General features: G+C 38.2%; 1 protein-coding gene across 1 annotated transcript in view; it reads left to right on the forward strand.

The window, feature by feature from the left end:
- Positions 1-17750, forward strand: part of CDH8 (cadherin 8) — a 139642-nt gene that overhangs the window by 103386 nt on the left and 18506 nt on the right. The window contains exons 8-9 of the mRNA XM_053987768.1: positions 1792-1913; positions 8867-8984. Of these exons, the coding sequence (XP_053843743.1) occupies positions 1792-1913; positions 8867-8984 (240 nt within the window). The remainder of the gene's footprint in view (positions 1-1791; positions 1914-8866; positions 8985-17750) is intronic.

Consider the following 17750-nt stretch of genomic DNA (forward strand, 5'->3'; position numbering starts at 1 on the left):
TTTAAAATTTGAACTGCCATCATTTCATTAATTTAGATAAAAGTAAATCTTTAGTGTTTAAATATGACACTAGTGCTGAGAATTCTGATAAGCTTGAGATTCATTGTCTGTATTTTTATTAAGTGAAGATTAAAAAAGTGTTTAAAATGTTTGGAATTCATGATTTGCATATTAGGTTTTATTTGGTTTCAAATACATTATTATTTTATGGCCTCACCTGTTGGTAAGTTCCCCTCACCTGTTGGTAAGTAAGATCATAAGATGCAAAGTAACATTAATATTGCTCATATAATATTTTGGTGGGTGTTTCTTTTTCTTCTGTAATATGTTTCTTTCCATATAAAAACTGTTGGCTCCTTACGATGGAAAACATTTACATTCTGATGTGTGGTGATCTTCCATGTCCTATCCAGGAGGAATTTTGGTATTTCAGACAATCTCAGAAATACAAAGCCTTTTATAGCACTGGTATATTTGAGTTTGTGTTTTTAAAGTTGTTATTTTATGTCATTTTAATGTCAGTAGAACAATAGACATTTGCACATTTAGATTTCTGGGTGGAGCCTCCCATCTTGTGGATGTCTTTAGGACACAAGGAGGAAGAAGGGCTGTAAGATATCAGGTTTGAATAGGTCACAACAGAATTAACCCTGATGGAAACCACAAAACCCACAGTGTATATGGTGATGCTGCCTTTATTAATCTCTGTCATTTGTAGAGCTGCTACCAGTTGGTCCCTGAGCACTGGTGGAGCCTGATCTTCTTGTACGTTGTAGTTATGTGTACCAAGAAGTGCACTGAATATTGAGATTTGTCATTACTGATGATACAAATGAAGTAGAATACCATGATTGGAAAATAATATTCACTGGGAGATGGACTTTGACACTGGGTTTGAGGTACCTGTGGAGATGTGCTTGTGCTGTGGAACAGTTTATCAAACTCTCCAAATCAGCTGGTGACCTCAGTTTAAACTGAATTAATGGGCTTGCTCCTTGGGGAAAAATAATTTAAAATATTTATAAGTAGTCTCTGAGCAAGTTAATGATGCTGAATTGACGGAAAGACACAGGCAGCTGCCTCTGAAAGCTATTCAAAGTAGATGCAAACTGTTGGTTTGGCTTTTCTTGCCTTACAACTCATTCTACTCTTCACAGTGATAAACAATTTTATGCAAAATAGCTCTATATTATAAATAATGAGTTGTTACTTCAATGAAAAAAGAAGTTCACAGGTCACAGTTTTGGTCCGTGGTAGATGATCAAAGTGCTTTAATAGTCCAAATTACTGTCTAGTTTTGCCCCTGTCAGTCTCCCATCCATCTTTTTCCCAATGTGGGTCAGTACTTTAACTGTGTTTGCAATGAAGAAATAATAGATGTGCAGTCAGAACAATTAATGGAGTAAAATGTGCTGTTCTTTGCCAAAGATAAACAAAGAAATAAATCTCTGCTGTTTGCAGCCTTCCCTTTTCCATATGTAATGGATTTTATCAATAAAACAATACAAACTTCATCAAAGAAAAATCTTACCAATTTAGACCAAGAAAGGTCTTCATTGGGCTAATCTCCAACAAATGCTGTTTGCAACAGGGATCTATTTATTCTTTTCAGCCACAAAGCCCTGGCCATCCTTCTTCAGCTGCCGCTCCAACTCCACGATCCGTTGCAGATGAGGCAGCCCAGTTAAGCAAGGCCAGGAGACAGGAAGAGCATGGTCACAGTGCCAGCACTGCTGTATTTAGTTCCCAATTAAATATTCTTACCTTGGGTACTTTGGTTTCTTTCCTTAGGGAACCACAGCCAGGTGTCCCGGGTGCCTGTTGCTATCAAAGTTCTCGATGTGAACGACAATGCCCCTGAGTTTGCATCAGAGCACGAGGCCTTCCTGTGTGAGAATGGCAAGCCTGGACAAGTGAGTATCCCAGGTTTTATATGGTGTGAGACTGGGCTTTCTCCCTGTCACCTTATGTCGTCTTTATTCCCAAAATGGGTGCCCATGTGTTCGTGCTCACAGCTCTTAGCATTAACTTAAGATAAACCCATGATCACTTTCTGTGGAATGTCTTCTATAATTAAATAAACTTTCTTTTTCCCTTAAGGTATAGTTTTAAATTAAAGGTGAGTATTTTGGGACAATATCCTGAAAAAATTGTGGGTGTCTTTAAGCTCTCAATGTCACACTCTGTGTGATGGAGCTTAGAACTCAAGTTCATGTGTGTTAGTAGGTGAAAGTATAATCCAACCTGAATTCCAGTTCAGTTATTGACCTGCATTGCAGCTGCTCCCAGGTATAATTTAGAATAAGCCGTTAAAGCAATAAACCCATTTCCCCTTGACCTTATCTCAGTTATAATCTCTATTCAGTTCTTACTTTTCTATGACAGTTGGGAAAAAAAATAAGACAGCAAACCAGAACTTGATGGAAAGTGAAGTAAATTGTAATTGTGTTTGAAGACGGTGTTGGAGAAGGGAAGTTCAAGTTTTCATTATATTAAAAAATATATAAAATGTTATTACCTTCTTCATTTAATGAAGAAAAGCTTGGTGAAGAAACTCACACAGTACTTGCCAACATGAGGTAAACAACAACATGTCAGAAGCAGGATTTAAACTGTTTAGTCTTTTTCAAAGAAATGAAGCAGAGTAAAGCAGAGAGGGAAGAACATCTCATATGCCACCTAAATGACAAGGTGAAGACTCAAGAATATGCACAGACATTTAGAAAGTAATGCAGTGTAAATGAGATGTAACTTTTGTCCAGCCAGAGAAACATTGGGTGTGACAACAATTCGATGTTTTTAAACTTTGCAATTTATTTCTAGATTGTGACATTTTATGTAAATAAACAGCAGCTGACAGCATGACATGGCTTGTTAATCCAACTATTCCTGTGTCTCATGTGGGTGTTAGACATTAAATTCACTGTTCTCCAAAGACAGTTACCTGACAATAGAGTTAGAAGTTATTTTCTCTTTAGTAGCATTAAATGACAACCTATATAGCAGTGTATGACAACCCAGCTCTGCATACAGGATTGGATTGTATTGTTGCAGAGGATGATTTGACTTCTAGCACCCCTTTTTGTTTAGTAAAACGGTGTCAAAAATGTGCCACTTAAGGAATGAGAATTCTCTCTATCCACTGAAGAGATGTGCCCTTATGAGCAGACAGTCATATTACTGTTGGCAATTCAGTTCTTTTAGCTCAGTGTGGATTTCTGTTTAGCTCAGGGTGGGTTTCTGATGCTGAGTAGTTGCATTTTCCAGGATGGATTAAATCTTAATGACTATGCCTATATCCAGGACTCAGTGAGCTTCCCTAAAATCAGAAAGTTCTGTTGTACAGTGTTTTCTGACTGTACTTATCTAGGTATTCCTATTGAATTTCAGGTGGTTTAAGAGATGGTGAAAAATTTCACATTTCATTTTGGAATAAAACAATAAATGAGATGATTAAGAGTCAGCAGGTAGAAGAGGCTTTTGTTTAAGCACTTACAGAAAACTTTCATTAAAGCATGATATTCTTTATCTACCATTACTTCTTACACTCTTGATCTGATGGCAGATGTCATTCTTGAGCATGAATCCTCATGTGAACTTTACAGATGGGTATTAAATATTTGGCTGCCAGCATGGATGACGTGGCACTGATCCTGCAATTTATTCAGTGTTTAAACAAATAACACTACTGGAACAGTAACCAGTCCAGAATAATCACCAAGGTTAGGTTCTGAATTGAAGTTGTCATTCAAAAATCATCAGCTCCTGTAAAGATTTTAGTAACTCCACTGCCTTATTGTATTTTCGTATGCTTATTTCTATATTCAAGTTTTTGAAGAAATCCTATTAATAAGTCAGGAGGTAGAATTCAAGAAACTACATATATCTCAGTTATGAAATAGGTGATATGAGAAAGATACCACTAGTAGCAAAAGCCTAATTTGGATGGTTGTCCAAAGCTTAAACTCAAATGTTACACGTGCAGAAAAGGTGCAATTGTCTTAAGGTATTCCTGTCTGTTGACATTTGCAGTTCCACTTAAATCTAAGTTTAAATCAAATTTAATTTACCATAAAAGAGATTATATTTGAACTATTGGTAAAACCTTATGTGCAGCCACTAAATACATTGCATCATCTATTCCAGTTCACTTTCTAAGTGTTCTGTTTTGGGTTCTGATATAATTGCAGTAGCAAGTACAGCTGCTAGTGAGGTGACACAGTGGATTAAAAACTCTTGATGTGTAATGCTGCCAGATGCATTTTCCTTGCCTTGACCTACCTCTGAGTAAAGGTACCACAGGCTGTTAGGAGAGGAAGGGGAGGGAGAAGGAAATCTATTTTTTATGCATGTATTTCTGTGCTCCTCTCACATTTTTACACACAACAGAGAGTTGCCAGAAACGTTTTATATCAGTTTTAGGAGGAAAAAAACCCAAACAAACCCCAAAAATTTGAAAGTACTGCTACAGTACCTCTAAGTTAGCCACAAATCAGCTCTTGCCTTTTCCTATTATTCCTTTTTGTTTTGCAAAATTCCAATTACTAGAACCAGAACATTCATGGTTTGCTGACTATAGCTGTGCTGTTGGTTGTTCTCCAGCACAGTAAAATTATTTTCCTGTAGACCTAGAACAGAACTTGTGTAATATTGAGTAAGAAAAGTGCCTCACTCACTGTTCTCCAGTCCATGCTCAGACTTTTCCAGAGAAGTGCTGTTTGCTGGAAACAGAGCTACAAAATTTTCAGTTGAGTAGTACAGACAGAGATATATGAGAGCTGAAGCCAGCTTTAAACTGGAGCAATAGAAAACTGAGTACAGTGCTCTTCCAGTCTCCCACAATTTGTCTCTATTTTATTCACTTCTCCTTCTAGATTGTTTTTCTTTCTAATGGGTGAAATCTTCAGGTAGATCTTTGCCTGTTCAGCTAGAGCCATCCCTTTATTGCCAGAACCTGCATTTGACTCTTCAGACAGAGTTAAAATTGCTCTGTAGTGACTCTACTCTTGACAGTGTTTTGAGTCTGCAAAATATGCAGAAATAACCATGAACAGCAATGGGACTGCAAAAGCTTTTCCAGAGTTGGAAGATAAGACTCATTAAAATCAGAAAAGTGTTTATTAGTGATGAGGACCCATTCTAAGTGAGGTTAAGGAGATGCATCACAGGAACAGTCTTTTAAACAGTGCCATGTACTAAAATTGCATGTAGATAGTTATGATGTGTTGAAAATAACTTTATTTTTCTATTTATCCTTGTATTAATTATTTCAGGCACATGTGTCTTTGTAGAACTGCAATACAATCCTACAAATTAGAAAGTCAAGTTGTCCTAGGGGACCATTTAACTATTCATTACAATCCAGTGCTGTCTGCTAAACAAAATATGCTGATTTGCTAAGTTTCTGCTAAATGTATGTACAGAATCAAATGCATGCATGAAGTATTAATACAAGATCAAAGTTGGAATTTTACATGTAAGAATTTCAGAACTTTCAAGACTGAGCAGCCAAAGGGTTATTAACTTTCACTGCATATGTAGTAAAAAAAAAGTCAGTTCTTATTTTCTTTATGACAAATATTGACCAATTTCTGTATAGTGGAACATTTTCGGGGTGCGTGTTGTTCCCAGAAAATGAAAGATATCTGTAGTGGGCAAGAGGCCAGGGGCACCTGGGCTGTGCCAGCCATGGTGTGGCCACAGGACCAAGGCAGAGCCCGTCCCCTGTGCTGGCCCTGCTGAGGGACCTCCAGCACTGGGAGCAGTTTTGGGTCCCTCATAACAAGAGCCCTGGAGGGGCCGGAGCGTGGCCAGGGAAGGGAATGAGCTGGGGAAGGGGCTGGAGCCCCAGGAGGGGCTGAGGGAGCTGGGAAGGGGCTCAGCCTGGAGAAAAGGAGGCTCAGGGGGGCCCTTCTGGCTCTGCACAGCTCCTGCCAGGAGGGGACAGCCGGGGGGGTCGGGCTGTGCTCCCAGGGAACAGGGACAGGAGGAGAGGGAACGGCCTCAGGCTGGGCCAGGGCAGGCTCAGGGTGGACAGCAGCAGGAATTTCTGCATGGAAAGGGTGCTCAGGCCTTGGCAGGGGCTGCCCAGGGAGGTTTGGAGTGCCCATCCCTGGAGGTGTCCCAGGAAGGGCTGGAGGTGGCACTCAGTGCTCTGGGCTGGGGACAGGGTGGGCATCGGGCACAGCTGGGACTCCATGGCCTGGGAGGGCTTTTCCAGCCTCAGTGGTTCTGTGACTCTGTGATTTTGTGATTCTCAACCATGTTGTGAGCCACAAATTAAGAGTTGGAGAATTACCTCAGTCGTATTCCATTGCGTGAGCACGCAACATGGAGTAGTAAAATATGCCTGTCAGCACACTAATAAAAACTTGGAAATGAGAATTAGTGGACTTTTCTGACCCCTGTGGAGTAAAAGATACCACAGTTTAATATCGCTGCATATATATTATGTTTTCTGTTGTGGGTTTTTTTTTAAGACCTTATCTTAATGCAAACACACAAAGAAATAAGGTTGCTATGGGAACTCTAACTCTTAATTCTGTGATCTGTGCATGTAACACAACAAATGTAATATTGCACTAAGCCTGTCTTTTGCATATAATTTTTGGTGCATTTTCAGAAAAAGAAGGATTTTGTAAACAATGTAGGGAATGGATGGAATACCAGTACATACAAAATATTATAACAATCTGATAAACTGCACCTGTTATGTGCACTTGCCCTTCCAGATTTCACTGTGTCATTATCCTTTTTCCCTATTGCTTTCCCATTCTATCAGTGTTTGAAAAATTGAACAGCCTTTAATGTATATATCTGTCTAAATATATCTGCTTGTTCAGGAGCCCAGCCCAAACTGCACTTCCCTATGATGATGAATTACTGCTACCTGCTCCAGCCCTGGGCACATCACAGTGGGTGCTTTAGTGCCTGACACCTCTGCAAAGAGAAAGCTGAAAATGCTTCCCATCTGCAAATGGCTCCAGCTCTGCACTGGGACAGACAGAGGCTACTTAGATATTTTTCCACTGTTTATTTTTTTCCCAATTTAGGATCTGTTATTCAACTATTAAATTGGAGACCTACCTCTTAAAGTAAAAAAAGAAAGAACTGAATTAGGCCTATTTTTTTTTTGTCCATCTCTTCTAATACATTTGTTTGAAATACTATCAAGGTTTCCACCTTGATAGATGCAGTTATCAAAAAACTCCCCTATTTATGTGGTATTTAAGCAATCTATTTTTTTTTCAGTAGATTTTTGATAATAATAATGATAAAACTGACCTATCCAGAATATGATTAGGCTAGGAATTAATTGTCTCACATTGCTTCCTAAGTTGGGCTGTCCTATAAATAGCACTACTTGCTCAAACATTTCTTTACATACATAATTTCAAATATTATGCTTTGGTGTTGATCCTTGTGATTATCTAGTAAGATTTTGTTCTTTCTTTGACTCTTGAAGAACATAAATATGATTTTGACTATTTTCATATATGTAACACATACAGACTGATAGTCCTTGTGGTTAAACCAGAATAAATTGTTAATTATTGTCATTTTCTTAGGGAAACATGGAAATTTTAAAATAAAAGGCTATGAATTTGGATAGCATCAACCCCTGCTTCCATTTTTCACTCTATACTTTAAAATTTTTAGTGATTCCTAATTTGAATTTAATTGTGCAAGAAATTATTGGTGCTTTGCTTTAGACATTGCAAATAAATACATAAGACAATTGGTATTGGATTCAATGGACATGGAAAAGGTCAATAATTCTAATTAAATTTCTTATGAACCTCATCTAGCATGAGCTAAGTTGCCCTGAAAGCCAGATCTGAGGGTGGAATCTGGATCCACGGCTGGTTTTGTTTCTGTTTCTCTGGAAAACCTTTGGAATCAAAAGCAAGTGCATCAAATATTTTAAAATTCCCAACGAAACAAAACCATCACAAAGAAACCAAAAATATCAAACAAAAAACCCTGAACCTCCTGGTTATTTTAAAATTATTCCTTTCATAGTTCTGTGCAACTTTGTATGATTTGAAGATGATCAGCTGCAGTACCTGAGTAATGTAAAAGGTAAAAATTGTAAATGGACGTAAATCCGCTTCAGACTCTGCAGTTGGTCATGTAATTCATATGAGGTACTTCATACAAAGTTACTTGATTATTCAAAGTTATCCAAACTATCCAAAACAGTCTTCTCACCTAATTATCTTGCATTATTCTAGGAATCATTAATTAATAATGATGTTATTAAAAAACAAACAAGCATATCTTCCTAGTACAGGAATAACTGAGGTTTTATTAGAATTAAGGGGAAAAACATACAGCCCTCAATATATTCTATTTTTTTCTTTTTTTTCTTTTTGATTTTTTCTCATCCAAATTTTCACATGCAAATTAATTAAAAAAAATAATAACAATTCTATGAAGTGAAATGTGGGGTGGGGGAAGGAGAAAGGATTAAAGGTATATTATATATCCAAGCCAGTGAGAAGTGTGGTCGTGTAAATGAAAGCTTGCCATAGGCAATATGAGTGTTTCTGAAGCACAATTTTCCTTTTTTTGTTGAATAATAATTTATTACTTGTCTAAATCAGCAGCAGCATCTGCTGGCCTCTCTTACCTGTCTCTTCTTATTTGCTCACTCTTTGTTCTGGAAACATTTTAAAAGGGGCAGATACAGCTCCTCTTCCCAAGGTTTTTAGTCTAAGGTCCATAAAAGCCTTGCAGAGTTATAAATTATCTTTTTAAATCTGGCATGGAGAGAAATGAAATGTGTCCAAGAAATACAATTTTTTTTTCAACACTGTCTGCTTATCAGGAGTGTGAAAACTTAATGAGCCCATTTATGTTGCAGGTAATTCAGATTGTCAGTGCTGTTGACAAGGATGATCCTAAAAATGGGCATTACTTCCTGTACAGCCTTCTTCCTGAAATGGTCAACAACCCAAATTTCACCATCAAGAAAAATGAAGGTAAATAGAACAGATATAAAGTGTGTATCTCAACAAATTACTTTGAAATTGTTTTGATTTCCAATTACTTTACCAGTGTGTTCTTTGTGCAATTAAAATGTAAATAATCTGCTGAATGGTACCTTCATTTAAGCTATTTTCAATAACTTTACAGTAGATAAGAAAAAAGTAAAATGAACGTGGAATTTAGATCCAGAAGACAGGTCACTGGCTTAAATAAAATGAAAGGATGGATTTACTGCCTGTATTATTCCTATTAATTTGAAATTCCAGAGATATGGTGTAAGATGAAAATCTGAAACTATGTTGTTAAATAAATGTTGACTCCTACATTGACTGTTTATGGATGGGAACATAAAATTAAGTATCTACTAAATCTCCCAAAGCAAGCACCTTTTCAGCCTGTTTGTTGTGTTTATAAAGGTTCCAAAGTATTTTGGTGAGGAACTTTTGCTAGAAAGAGAAATCCCTTAGGTCAGCAAAGCCCAGAAGGGCACTTTGAGTCCCTGTGCTTTGGAGCAGTTCTGGAAGGGCAAAATGTCATTTTGCAGGGCTGTAGAAGGGACCATTCACGTGTGATGGAAAAAAAAAGACCCATTTAATATTGTTGGGCAATAAATTTATACTGATCCTATTCTTTGGCACACAGATCAGTTTGAAGGTCGGGTGAGAGAAAGAGCTAGGACTGATCCCAAGAATGCTATGAAGTGTGCTTGATGTGATTGTACTTACTTGAATATTCAGCAAAGTTGTTCTATCTTGGCTCTTTTTAATAAAGCACACTCTGCCAGGAATTCTAGTCAAATTCAGTTACTTATTTGAAATTGTTAGAAAGTAAAGCCCTGTTTAATCCATTACTAATAGGAATGTGGAAGATGAATGTGTGTGCTGTATGTGCAGGGGTATAAAAGCAATACATGAAACGTCAATTAAAGAGGAAATGCTGTTTGCATTTTTTATTCTATCTGTTCCAACCTAGAAGCATGATGATACTGTTTTGCTAAATGACACTGCACCTAAATTCTTAAATCTGCTTAAATGTATCCTATATTTTCCTTTTCCTTAGATGTGTTTTTCTCTTCTAGCATTCACAAAGTGCGTCTCTACTTATATCTCTATTTTCTTGTAGTAAATGAGTCTCTGTGTTTTCTGGAGAAGATAAAACAAATCTCTTCAAAATGCATTTCATAATCATCAGCAGTGTAACACAAATTGAATTAAGCATCCTAAATGTGAGGTGGTTTGCTTGGCACAGCATGACAAAGTAAAAAAGATCTTAGCATTTCTCTTCATGTTTAAATACTGAGCTCACGTTGCTAATTATCCTTGTCCTTCCAATCTGTTACCTATTTAAGACCCACTCCTGCTCCTACTCACAGCCAATGGCAAAATGAGCTGAGGAGGAGTGAGGAAACTTTCTATGTAACAAGGTTTAGAAAAATAAATCTAATTTTGTTACATCATTGCCACTCAGTTTTATGCAATTTTTAATGTGTTTGAATCAGTTAAATGTGAAAATCCTCTTAAAACAACCACCTGAAATCTCTTCAAATTAAAAAATCAGCTTGAAAAGACTTTTCTGATTTAATCCTCTAGTATCCAATAATAAAATCCCAACTATGCATGCCATCCTTGTCTATCAAGTTTGCTCAGTCAGGGGTGCAGTGCACAGTTGATGTTAGGACATGATCTCCCACAGGAAGCAAATACTCCTGTCAGAGCCAAAATCAGGGTATAATTTGGCTGAGGTGAGTTTTATGTCCTTTAAACATCATAGATCTTCAGTAAGTCTTTATTTAGTTATGCCACTTAAACAATGAACTTGACCATGACTTTGTCTTGAATATATCTGCCAGATAAGCATGAGTGATTATTCTTGTTGAAAGACACCAATATCTCTAAAAAAACCTGAATTCACAAGTGAAATTTCTCCTTTTTTTTGTATTACTGAGTATCTGGGCTGTCCATAACCAAGCTGGTGCAGTGTGGAACTGTAAGGAAATGCCTGTAACAAACCCTCCTTTCCTTTCTGGAGGTCAGATCAATGCTCAACACAGTAAAGCTTGGAGCAGAAAAACATTCCCTCACACTGGTGGCCAAAATCCTTGACACCTTCCTGACTGTGTCCTCAGCCTCAATTTCCTCCCAGATTAATTAATTCCTGCCAAATTAATTCTTCAAGGCAGCAGAAACCTGATGGTTGCTGAAGAAATGCTGTCTACATGTGAATACCACACAGGGACTGCATTTTCTCAGGAAGCCTCCTGTAGAAACCCAATTTTTACTTGCTAGAATTAGTGCTTTTCTTTATTTAAATAATTTTGAATACCTCCCCTTTCTTCAAAATTCTCTTGAGGGTTGAGATAAACATAAGGACTGCTCCTCAAGAAATGATATTGCCCTTTTGGATTCTCTTGTGCTTTAGGTAACCGTGTGGCATTTGGCCACCACGTAATGATGACATTGAATGTGGTGACATTGGTATGCCAACAGTGCAGTTTGGCACCTGCCAGGAGAAAAAGCTGCAGTGTCCTCTTTCTGTACCTCCTTCCAAAGAATACATAAGATATCTGTGATTTGGAATATTCCCTTCCTGTGTAGAACATAAGCACAACCATTAATCAATTTAGCTTGTTGCACACAGGCTGATTCTGTTGTTAAAACCTTCCAAATTACCCTAAGGCAAGTTCCCATGATAGTCAGTAATTAACTGTGCTGCTGACATGCACTGCAAATATTATGATTGGCCATGTTGTTGAGAAATGTGTTTAACTAAGTGACACAACAGGTATCTTCATCAGGAACCACACAAAAAAAAAAAGCAAAAAAAAAAGCCCCAAAAAAACAAAACCAAAGCCAAAAACTCAAAACACTTCTCAGAAAATTTTATTACATATATAGAAGTTATGCTGTGCTCCCAGCAGAATCTGTGCCTTGAAATGGTGCACTGGTGTTCTTAATTTGCTTGGTTTGTTGAATTTCCATATTAATTTCCATACTAATTTTCCCATATTAATTTATTGATTTTTTTCATATTATTTTTCCATATTAATTTCCATATTATGAATTTCCATATTCCTTCTGTAGACAAGATACCCAAAACTGTAGAGGCTGTGGTGCCTTTCTGATGTAAATAATGTAAAAAATGTAAATTTAAATGCTATCATCCATCTCACAGAATATCTGTAGATCATCTCTTAGCCATCTTTATTTTTATCTCTCCTGATGCTTTTCTTGTGTCCTTTTCTGAGCTCAGATGTCCATTACTGGGTGGGGTTTGTAGGTTTAGTGCTTGGGTTCCTGGGCAGTGTGTGATAATCCGAATCCAGGCAATCATGCCCTCTCAAGTTGTAATCAAGGCACGCTGAGCACTTGGATGCCAGGTGCAAAAACCTTTATCCCCTCTCAAGAGAAATAGCAGAGTTATATAAAAAAATATAAGAAGTTAATGCTACATGAAAATCATGTCATGTTTTTTGTGTTAGACCTGTGACTAAACCTGTGACTGTGTGACATAACAAGTCCCTGACTGCACAAACTCCTGACTGAATCTCTGGGCACTTTTCACGTGCTTTTGTGCTGAGTTTTCTGCACAGGAGCAGAAGCAGGAAAAAATGAAAATTGGTGTTTTGTGCGGTGTGTCTGAGAAACTTTGAACCAGAAAAACCTCACATTTCAGATGAAAATATCTCATCTTTAGACAAGTGTTGATGCACTCTAGCAATGTGTTGTAGACTGACTGAAATTAACCCTTCCAAAAACACTGTAGGCTCATAAATGACAAAAAACTGACAGGAATTTAGACAACTGATGAGGATTTTGTACTGTCATGGCATCAGAAAACTGAAATGAGACTTCTGGAAATGGAATTAGAATTTGTTGACAGCCTTTTTTTCCAGATGAATGGTCTTTACAGAGCGTTACCTAAAATCCAGTGCCAGTACATGGGTCTCCTGCTGCATCCCAGACAACCCTCTCACAGCAGTACCTGTTTTCAGCATTGAATCCTTCAGGTTCCCTTGGATTGTTCAAGTGAGAACTGAATTCTGTGATAGGAGCATTTTCACACATGCAAACATTTTGATATGCTGCCAATGCAATTTTTACTGTCAAAAACTACCAAACACGTCTTTGCCATAAAGAGACCCAAAGTTTTCCCACAAGAAGCTGCCATTGCTATTCCATTTTTCTGATGCCAGAATCTGTTTCCTAATGGAATAAACCCCAAATTGAACGTTCCACAGTGCCTTTGGATGCAGTAATTCTTCTGACAGGAGAAATGGTGCATCTTTCCTGGATAAATGGGATATTCCATACTTCTTATAGGGCTTATGTAGCAGAGCAGTCCTGGGGTTGCCTGGCCCGTTTGCAGGGCTTACCTTTGGGTTAAGAACCTTCCTGGCATGAGCTCATATTCCTGCAGAAATCCAATAGCCTGATTTGGCTTGTAATAGGCTGATTATCAATGATCAGCCTCCTCTCTTCTCAAATATTTAGTGTCCATCTGGCAAGTTGAGCTCTGAATTTGGTCCTGATTCTAATGAGTGCATAGTAAAATGTTTTGGGGTTTTGTTTTTTTTTAATTGAAGCATTATATATCCACCTGAGTGATGAATTGTTCTGTTGGTTCTCTTTAACAAACTTAATATTTATTCTCTGCCATGCTTAGTCCATTATATCTATGATACATATAACAGCTCCAAGAGTGATCATGCTTAAATTCCCATTTCTTTTGTTCTTTCCTTCAAGTTAAATCTTGCTTACGTCCTCCTTGTGCTGCCTTGAAAGTGCAGGCACTGTGTCAGGTGTTTTAAAGGAAATGGCCTGGTATAATCACTTCAATCACTGCCTTGCATGCCTTTGTATATTATGGATTATTTTATATTTCACCACCTCTTTACCATTAAAACCCAAATATTTCTAAACTTTCACAATAGCTGAGGAAAACAATTACATGCAAGCACTTTTAGATATCCCAAATAATAAGACAAATTATTATAACTTTTTTTTGTTAAAGTACTTCTCTGTCACTGTGATTTTAATACAATAAAACCCGGATTTTCCCTCAGCTTTTTTCATCAAAGTATTTTTAGGAGCATCTGTCAAATACATACCTGGAGGGTGAGTCTTTTGTTCCCACCAGAGTACCTCTCATGTGTTAAAATAAGTCTTTCCCTGAAACAGTTTCTTTTGGCATTTCTGGATAAGTCTCTCTGCCATTGTCTCAGCTGCCAGCTGAAGCTCCTTCTGTGTTTTTGATTGACTTTTCTCTCCAAATATATCCCTCAGAGAGCTCTGAGGTGACTCCTCTGTTTCATTGCTCTCCTTCCACTTTGCCCAATTTCAAAGTTGACCCCCTGACCCCAGGTACAAATTGTCAAAGCAAGGACATCATTAAACCCATCATTTCTGGGTGGATGTGCAGTGAACATCCAGAATCACAGCACCCAAAGAGAGCCTTGGATGTGAGCAGCACATCCTCACACATTGCTGCAGTTTCAGGCAATTTTGGGAAGCTTTGTGGCCCAGCTGCCACATGCCAGAGGGTGTTCCACAATGGCACTGCTCGAGGGAAAGCACATGCTTATGTATTTCTAATGGGTTTAATTATCATCCTCATTTCTTTTATATATCAGTAATTAGACTTTCAAACTCCAAAACGTTCCAAATCACATCCTTGTTAGTGGTTTTCTTCAAATTAAGTGATGTGTTCAGTCTTGCATCTTATAAGTTATTATTTTTCTACCATCTGTCAATATTAGTGGTATGGAATAGCATTCAGGAGATGGAAAGGAATATGAGCATAATCTAAGGAAAAGCATTGATCAACATCTCTTAATAGATGTGGGTTTGTCACCAGAAATCACAAGGAATACTTGCATAACAAGGTGCAGGCAGTGTGAAAGGAGCAGTTAAAAATAAAGCATTGCAATGTATTAAAAAATAACAAACACCAAGTACCCTATTATCTGGCACTTGTGTGTCAGGATCTGCCATCCACAGGCACACATCATGTTTCTCCAGGAGTGTTCATAGTGTGAAAAAAGTGTTATAAATATCATACTATCAATCTTTTTCTCAGCATGGCATTTAAACTGGAGTTGTTAAATAGCAAAGTTCAACATTTTTATAGCCTGTGCATGCCAGAAGACCCTCAGTTTATTGATTTTTCTAATGAATAATAGAGTTAATAATGAAATTGCTAATACAAAATTATTGAAATATTTCCTTTGTAGCCTGGTTGAAAGATTTTGTTCAATAAGTTCCTTTTTCGCTTCTATTAGAAATTGTAAGTTAAAGAAATTAAAACAAAGCATAAAGATGTTATTTTGCTGAGTAGGAAGGTCTAAATATTACCAAAACAAATAATGTGATAGTTAAGGTAACTAAGTTCTATGAAACATTTTAATTTTGTGAATTAAGAATAATTTTTTTTTTTTTTTTCTGGAAAATACTTAATTATATTTTGGATGCATACTTGCCTTTCTCAGCTAAAAACAAAATGTGATTTACAGGCCTGAAGTAACATAGTCTGGTCTGCAAGTTATCCTAAACTGCTGAGCCCCCTTTTAAGAATTGTGTCTCTGGTGTGCTTTGCTCTGCTGGTGGAAAGTGCGTCAGGATCACGGTGGGGCTGGGAGGGGACCTGGGGACACTGTGCTGCCACACCTCCCTCACTGTGGCAGCAGGCAGGGACACCACAGAAAGGACAGGACTGATTCAAGCTTCCACTCCATTAATATGCAAAAAGTGATGTTCAGCCAGTGCAAACAGCTTTGCTGGAGCGAGTGGCTGTGCGTTGGGTGGCAAGTCCCTGAAATAATTCATGCAGTTCCCTCTTTATTATACTCAGGTTCCTTTACCTTTGGTCCTTAGACAATTCACCTGCCTGAAACTGCTTTGGATCAGAAAACATGCTAGATCATCCTTTGTGAGAAAAGTAATCAATTTTCTTATTTGCATATCTGACAATTCTAAGATGTAATGTCATCCTGTGAAGTAAGACTGTGCCTAAGAACTGAAAGAGAGGAGCCCTTTCTCAGTGACAAGTGATGAGCTACAGAAGGAGGAAATCAGTGTTATACATCCTGAGATTATTCTCAAATTCTAGAAGACTTGGTAGAATTCCAAGTTAATGGTAATATTCCCAAGGGAGTCCAATACATTCCAGTAGTGCTGAGAGGTTCTGTCTTGCCAGGCAGTGGATGAATTTCCATTTTCACTGTATGATTTTACATTGCAGTTGAAGTGACATATCTGACTCCTGTCTACTACTCCTAGCAAGGCTACACTTTTCCCTGGTATTGCAGTGTTAGTCCCACCTAGCTGAGAATGCTGGTGACAATATTCTCAGTGTCTTTCTGCTGATAACTCTCTGCTTCCTTTCCCCCTTCTTTCTTTACTATAATCACTATCAGCTGTGTTCTCTTATTCCCTGAAGTTCTGTTTTGCCTTGATGTTGACTATCAGTTGAATGAGATTTGAAACAACTTCCCTGGCAGGGATGGCTGTGGTGTTGTTTTCTGAAGTGATTGCATTAATGTAGATGGGAAGCCAGCATTTTTCCACTCCAATCCTTTGTCCTTCACTGACACCTGCTTCTGCTGTCTTTCCCAGCTTTCTTCTTGCATGCAGATCACTGCTCTTTCCAGACTCCTTTCTGATTAGAACCACAAACCAGGTGAAGAGTCAGTGCAGTTCTTCTGCAAACACTTTTTATCCCTGTCTGGGTGATTTAAGCTCCTCACAATGGTTATGTGCTTTTCACCACTTCAATAGGCTAAAGAGGTGACTCCTTCTTGGTGCACACAGCTGAAACAGAGAACTAGGATCAGCTCTTCAGAGGCTAACTCAGCTGCCAGCTCCTCCACGCTGCGACCCTTCTGTCTGTTCTGTCCACCTGAATCCTTATTCACTCCTCTCCTGTATTCAGGATGCAGGACTCCAGACAGATTCCCTCTCTCCTCCGCCCTAAGCCAGAGGTGATCCATCAAGTCTTCACTGGACTGGACAGGCCAAGCTGATGGATGAACCAGCAAGGAGGGGGCCATCTGGTAAGCTGATTGTCCTCTTGCAAGCATCTCCAGCTCCTCTTCAGCCCTGCTGTGCTCCCCAGCACATCTGTACTTTTTGCAGTTTTGCACTGGCGAAGTGTTTCCTGGGAGCTTCTGTTCCAAATGCTGTATAACCTTTCTGTCCTGGTTCAGTTTAGCTCTGTGGTGACAACTTCTTTCCAAGCCTCCCAAATGCAAACTTTCAGACAGCTACAGAGGATTTGTATATGCACATTGGAAAATCAGACTAATTCCCACAGCATCCCATCCTTTCAGAGACTGCCTTTTTTGTGGTCATTTGTATCAACCACAATTAGAGAGTTATTGCAGAGCATTAGTGTAAACATGACCCAGCTCCAAACAGCTTCCAGTGGGAGTGATGAGACCCAGCTAATCCCAAATACATGCAGCCTGCCATTATGCATACATGACTAAAGAGACTTTTACTTCACTCGTTCTTAATTTATTATTTGTGCTGCTAGCAACAGAATGTTGCCAAGATGTCAATTATGTTTCATTTTATAAATCAAACTAATTGAGAACCAGATGCAATCTGAGTGAAAAAGATCTGAGGTCAGTGTTGTGCACCATATGCACAACAGTGCTTACTCATGATGAGGGAATGGATTGGACAGCTGTGAATTTTCCTGCTGTAGGAGTTTCATCAAGCTCAGTAGTGTAACGTCCTTAGCTCTCTTTTCCCAGTTTATTG

This window comes from Vidua macroura, chromosome 11 (genome assembly GCF_024509145.1).
Source record: "Vidua macroura isolate BioBank_ID:100142 chromosome 11, ASM2450914v1, whole genome shotgun sequence".
NCBI classification, from domain to species: Eukaryota; Metazoa; Chordata; class Aves; order Passeriformes; family Viduidae; genus Vidua; species Vidua macroura.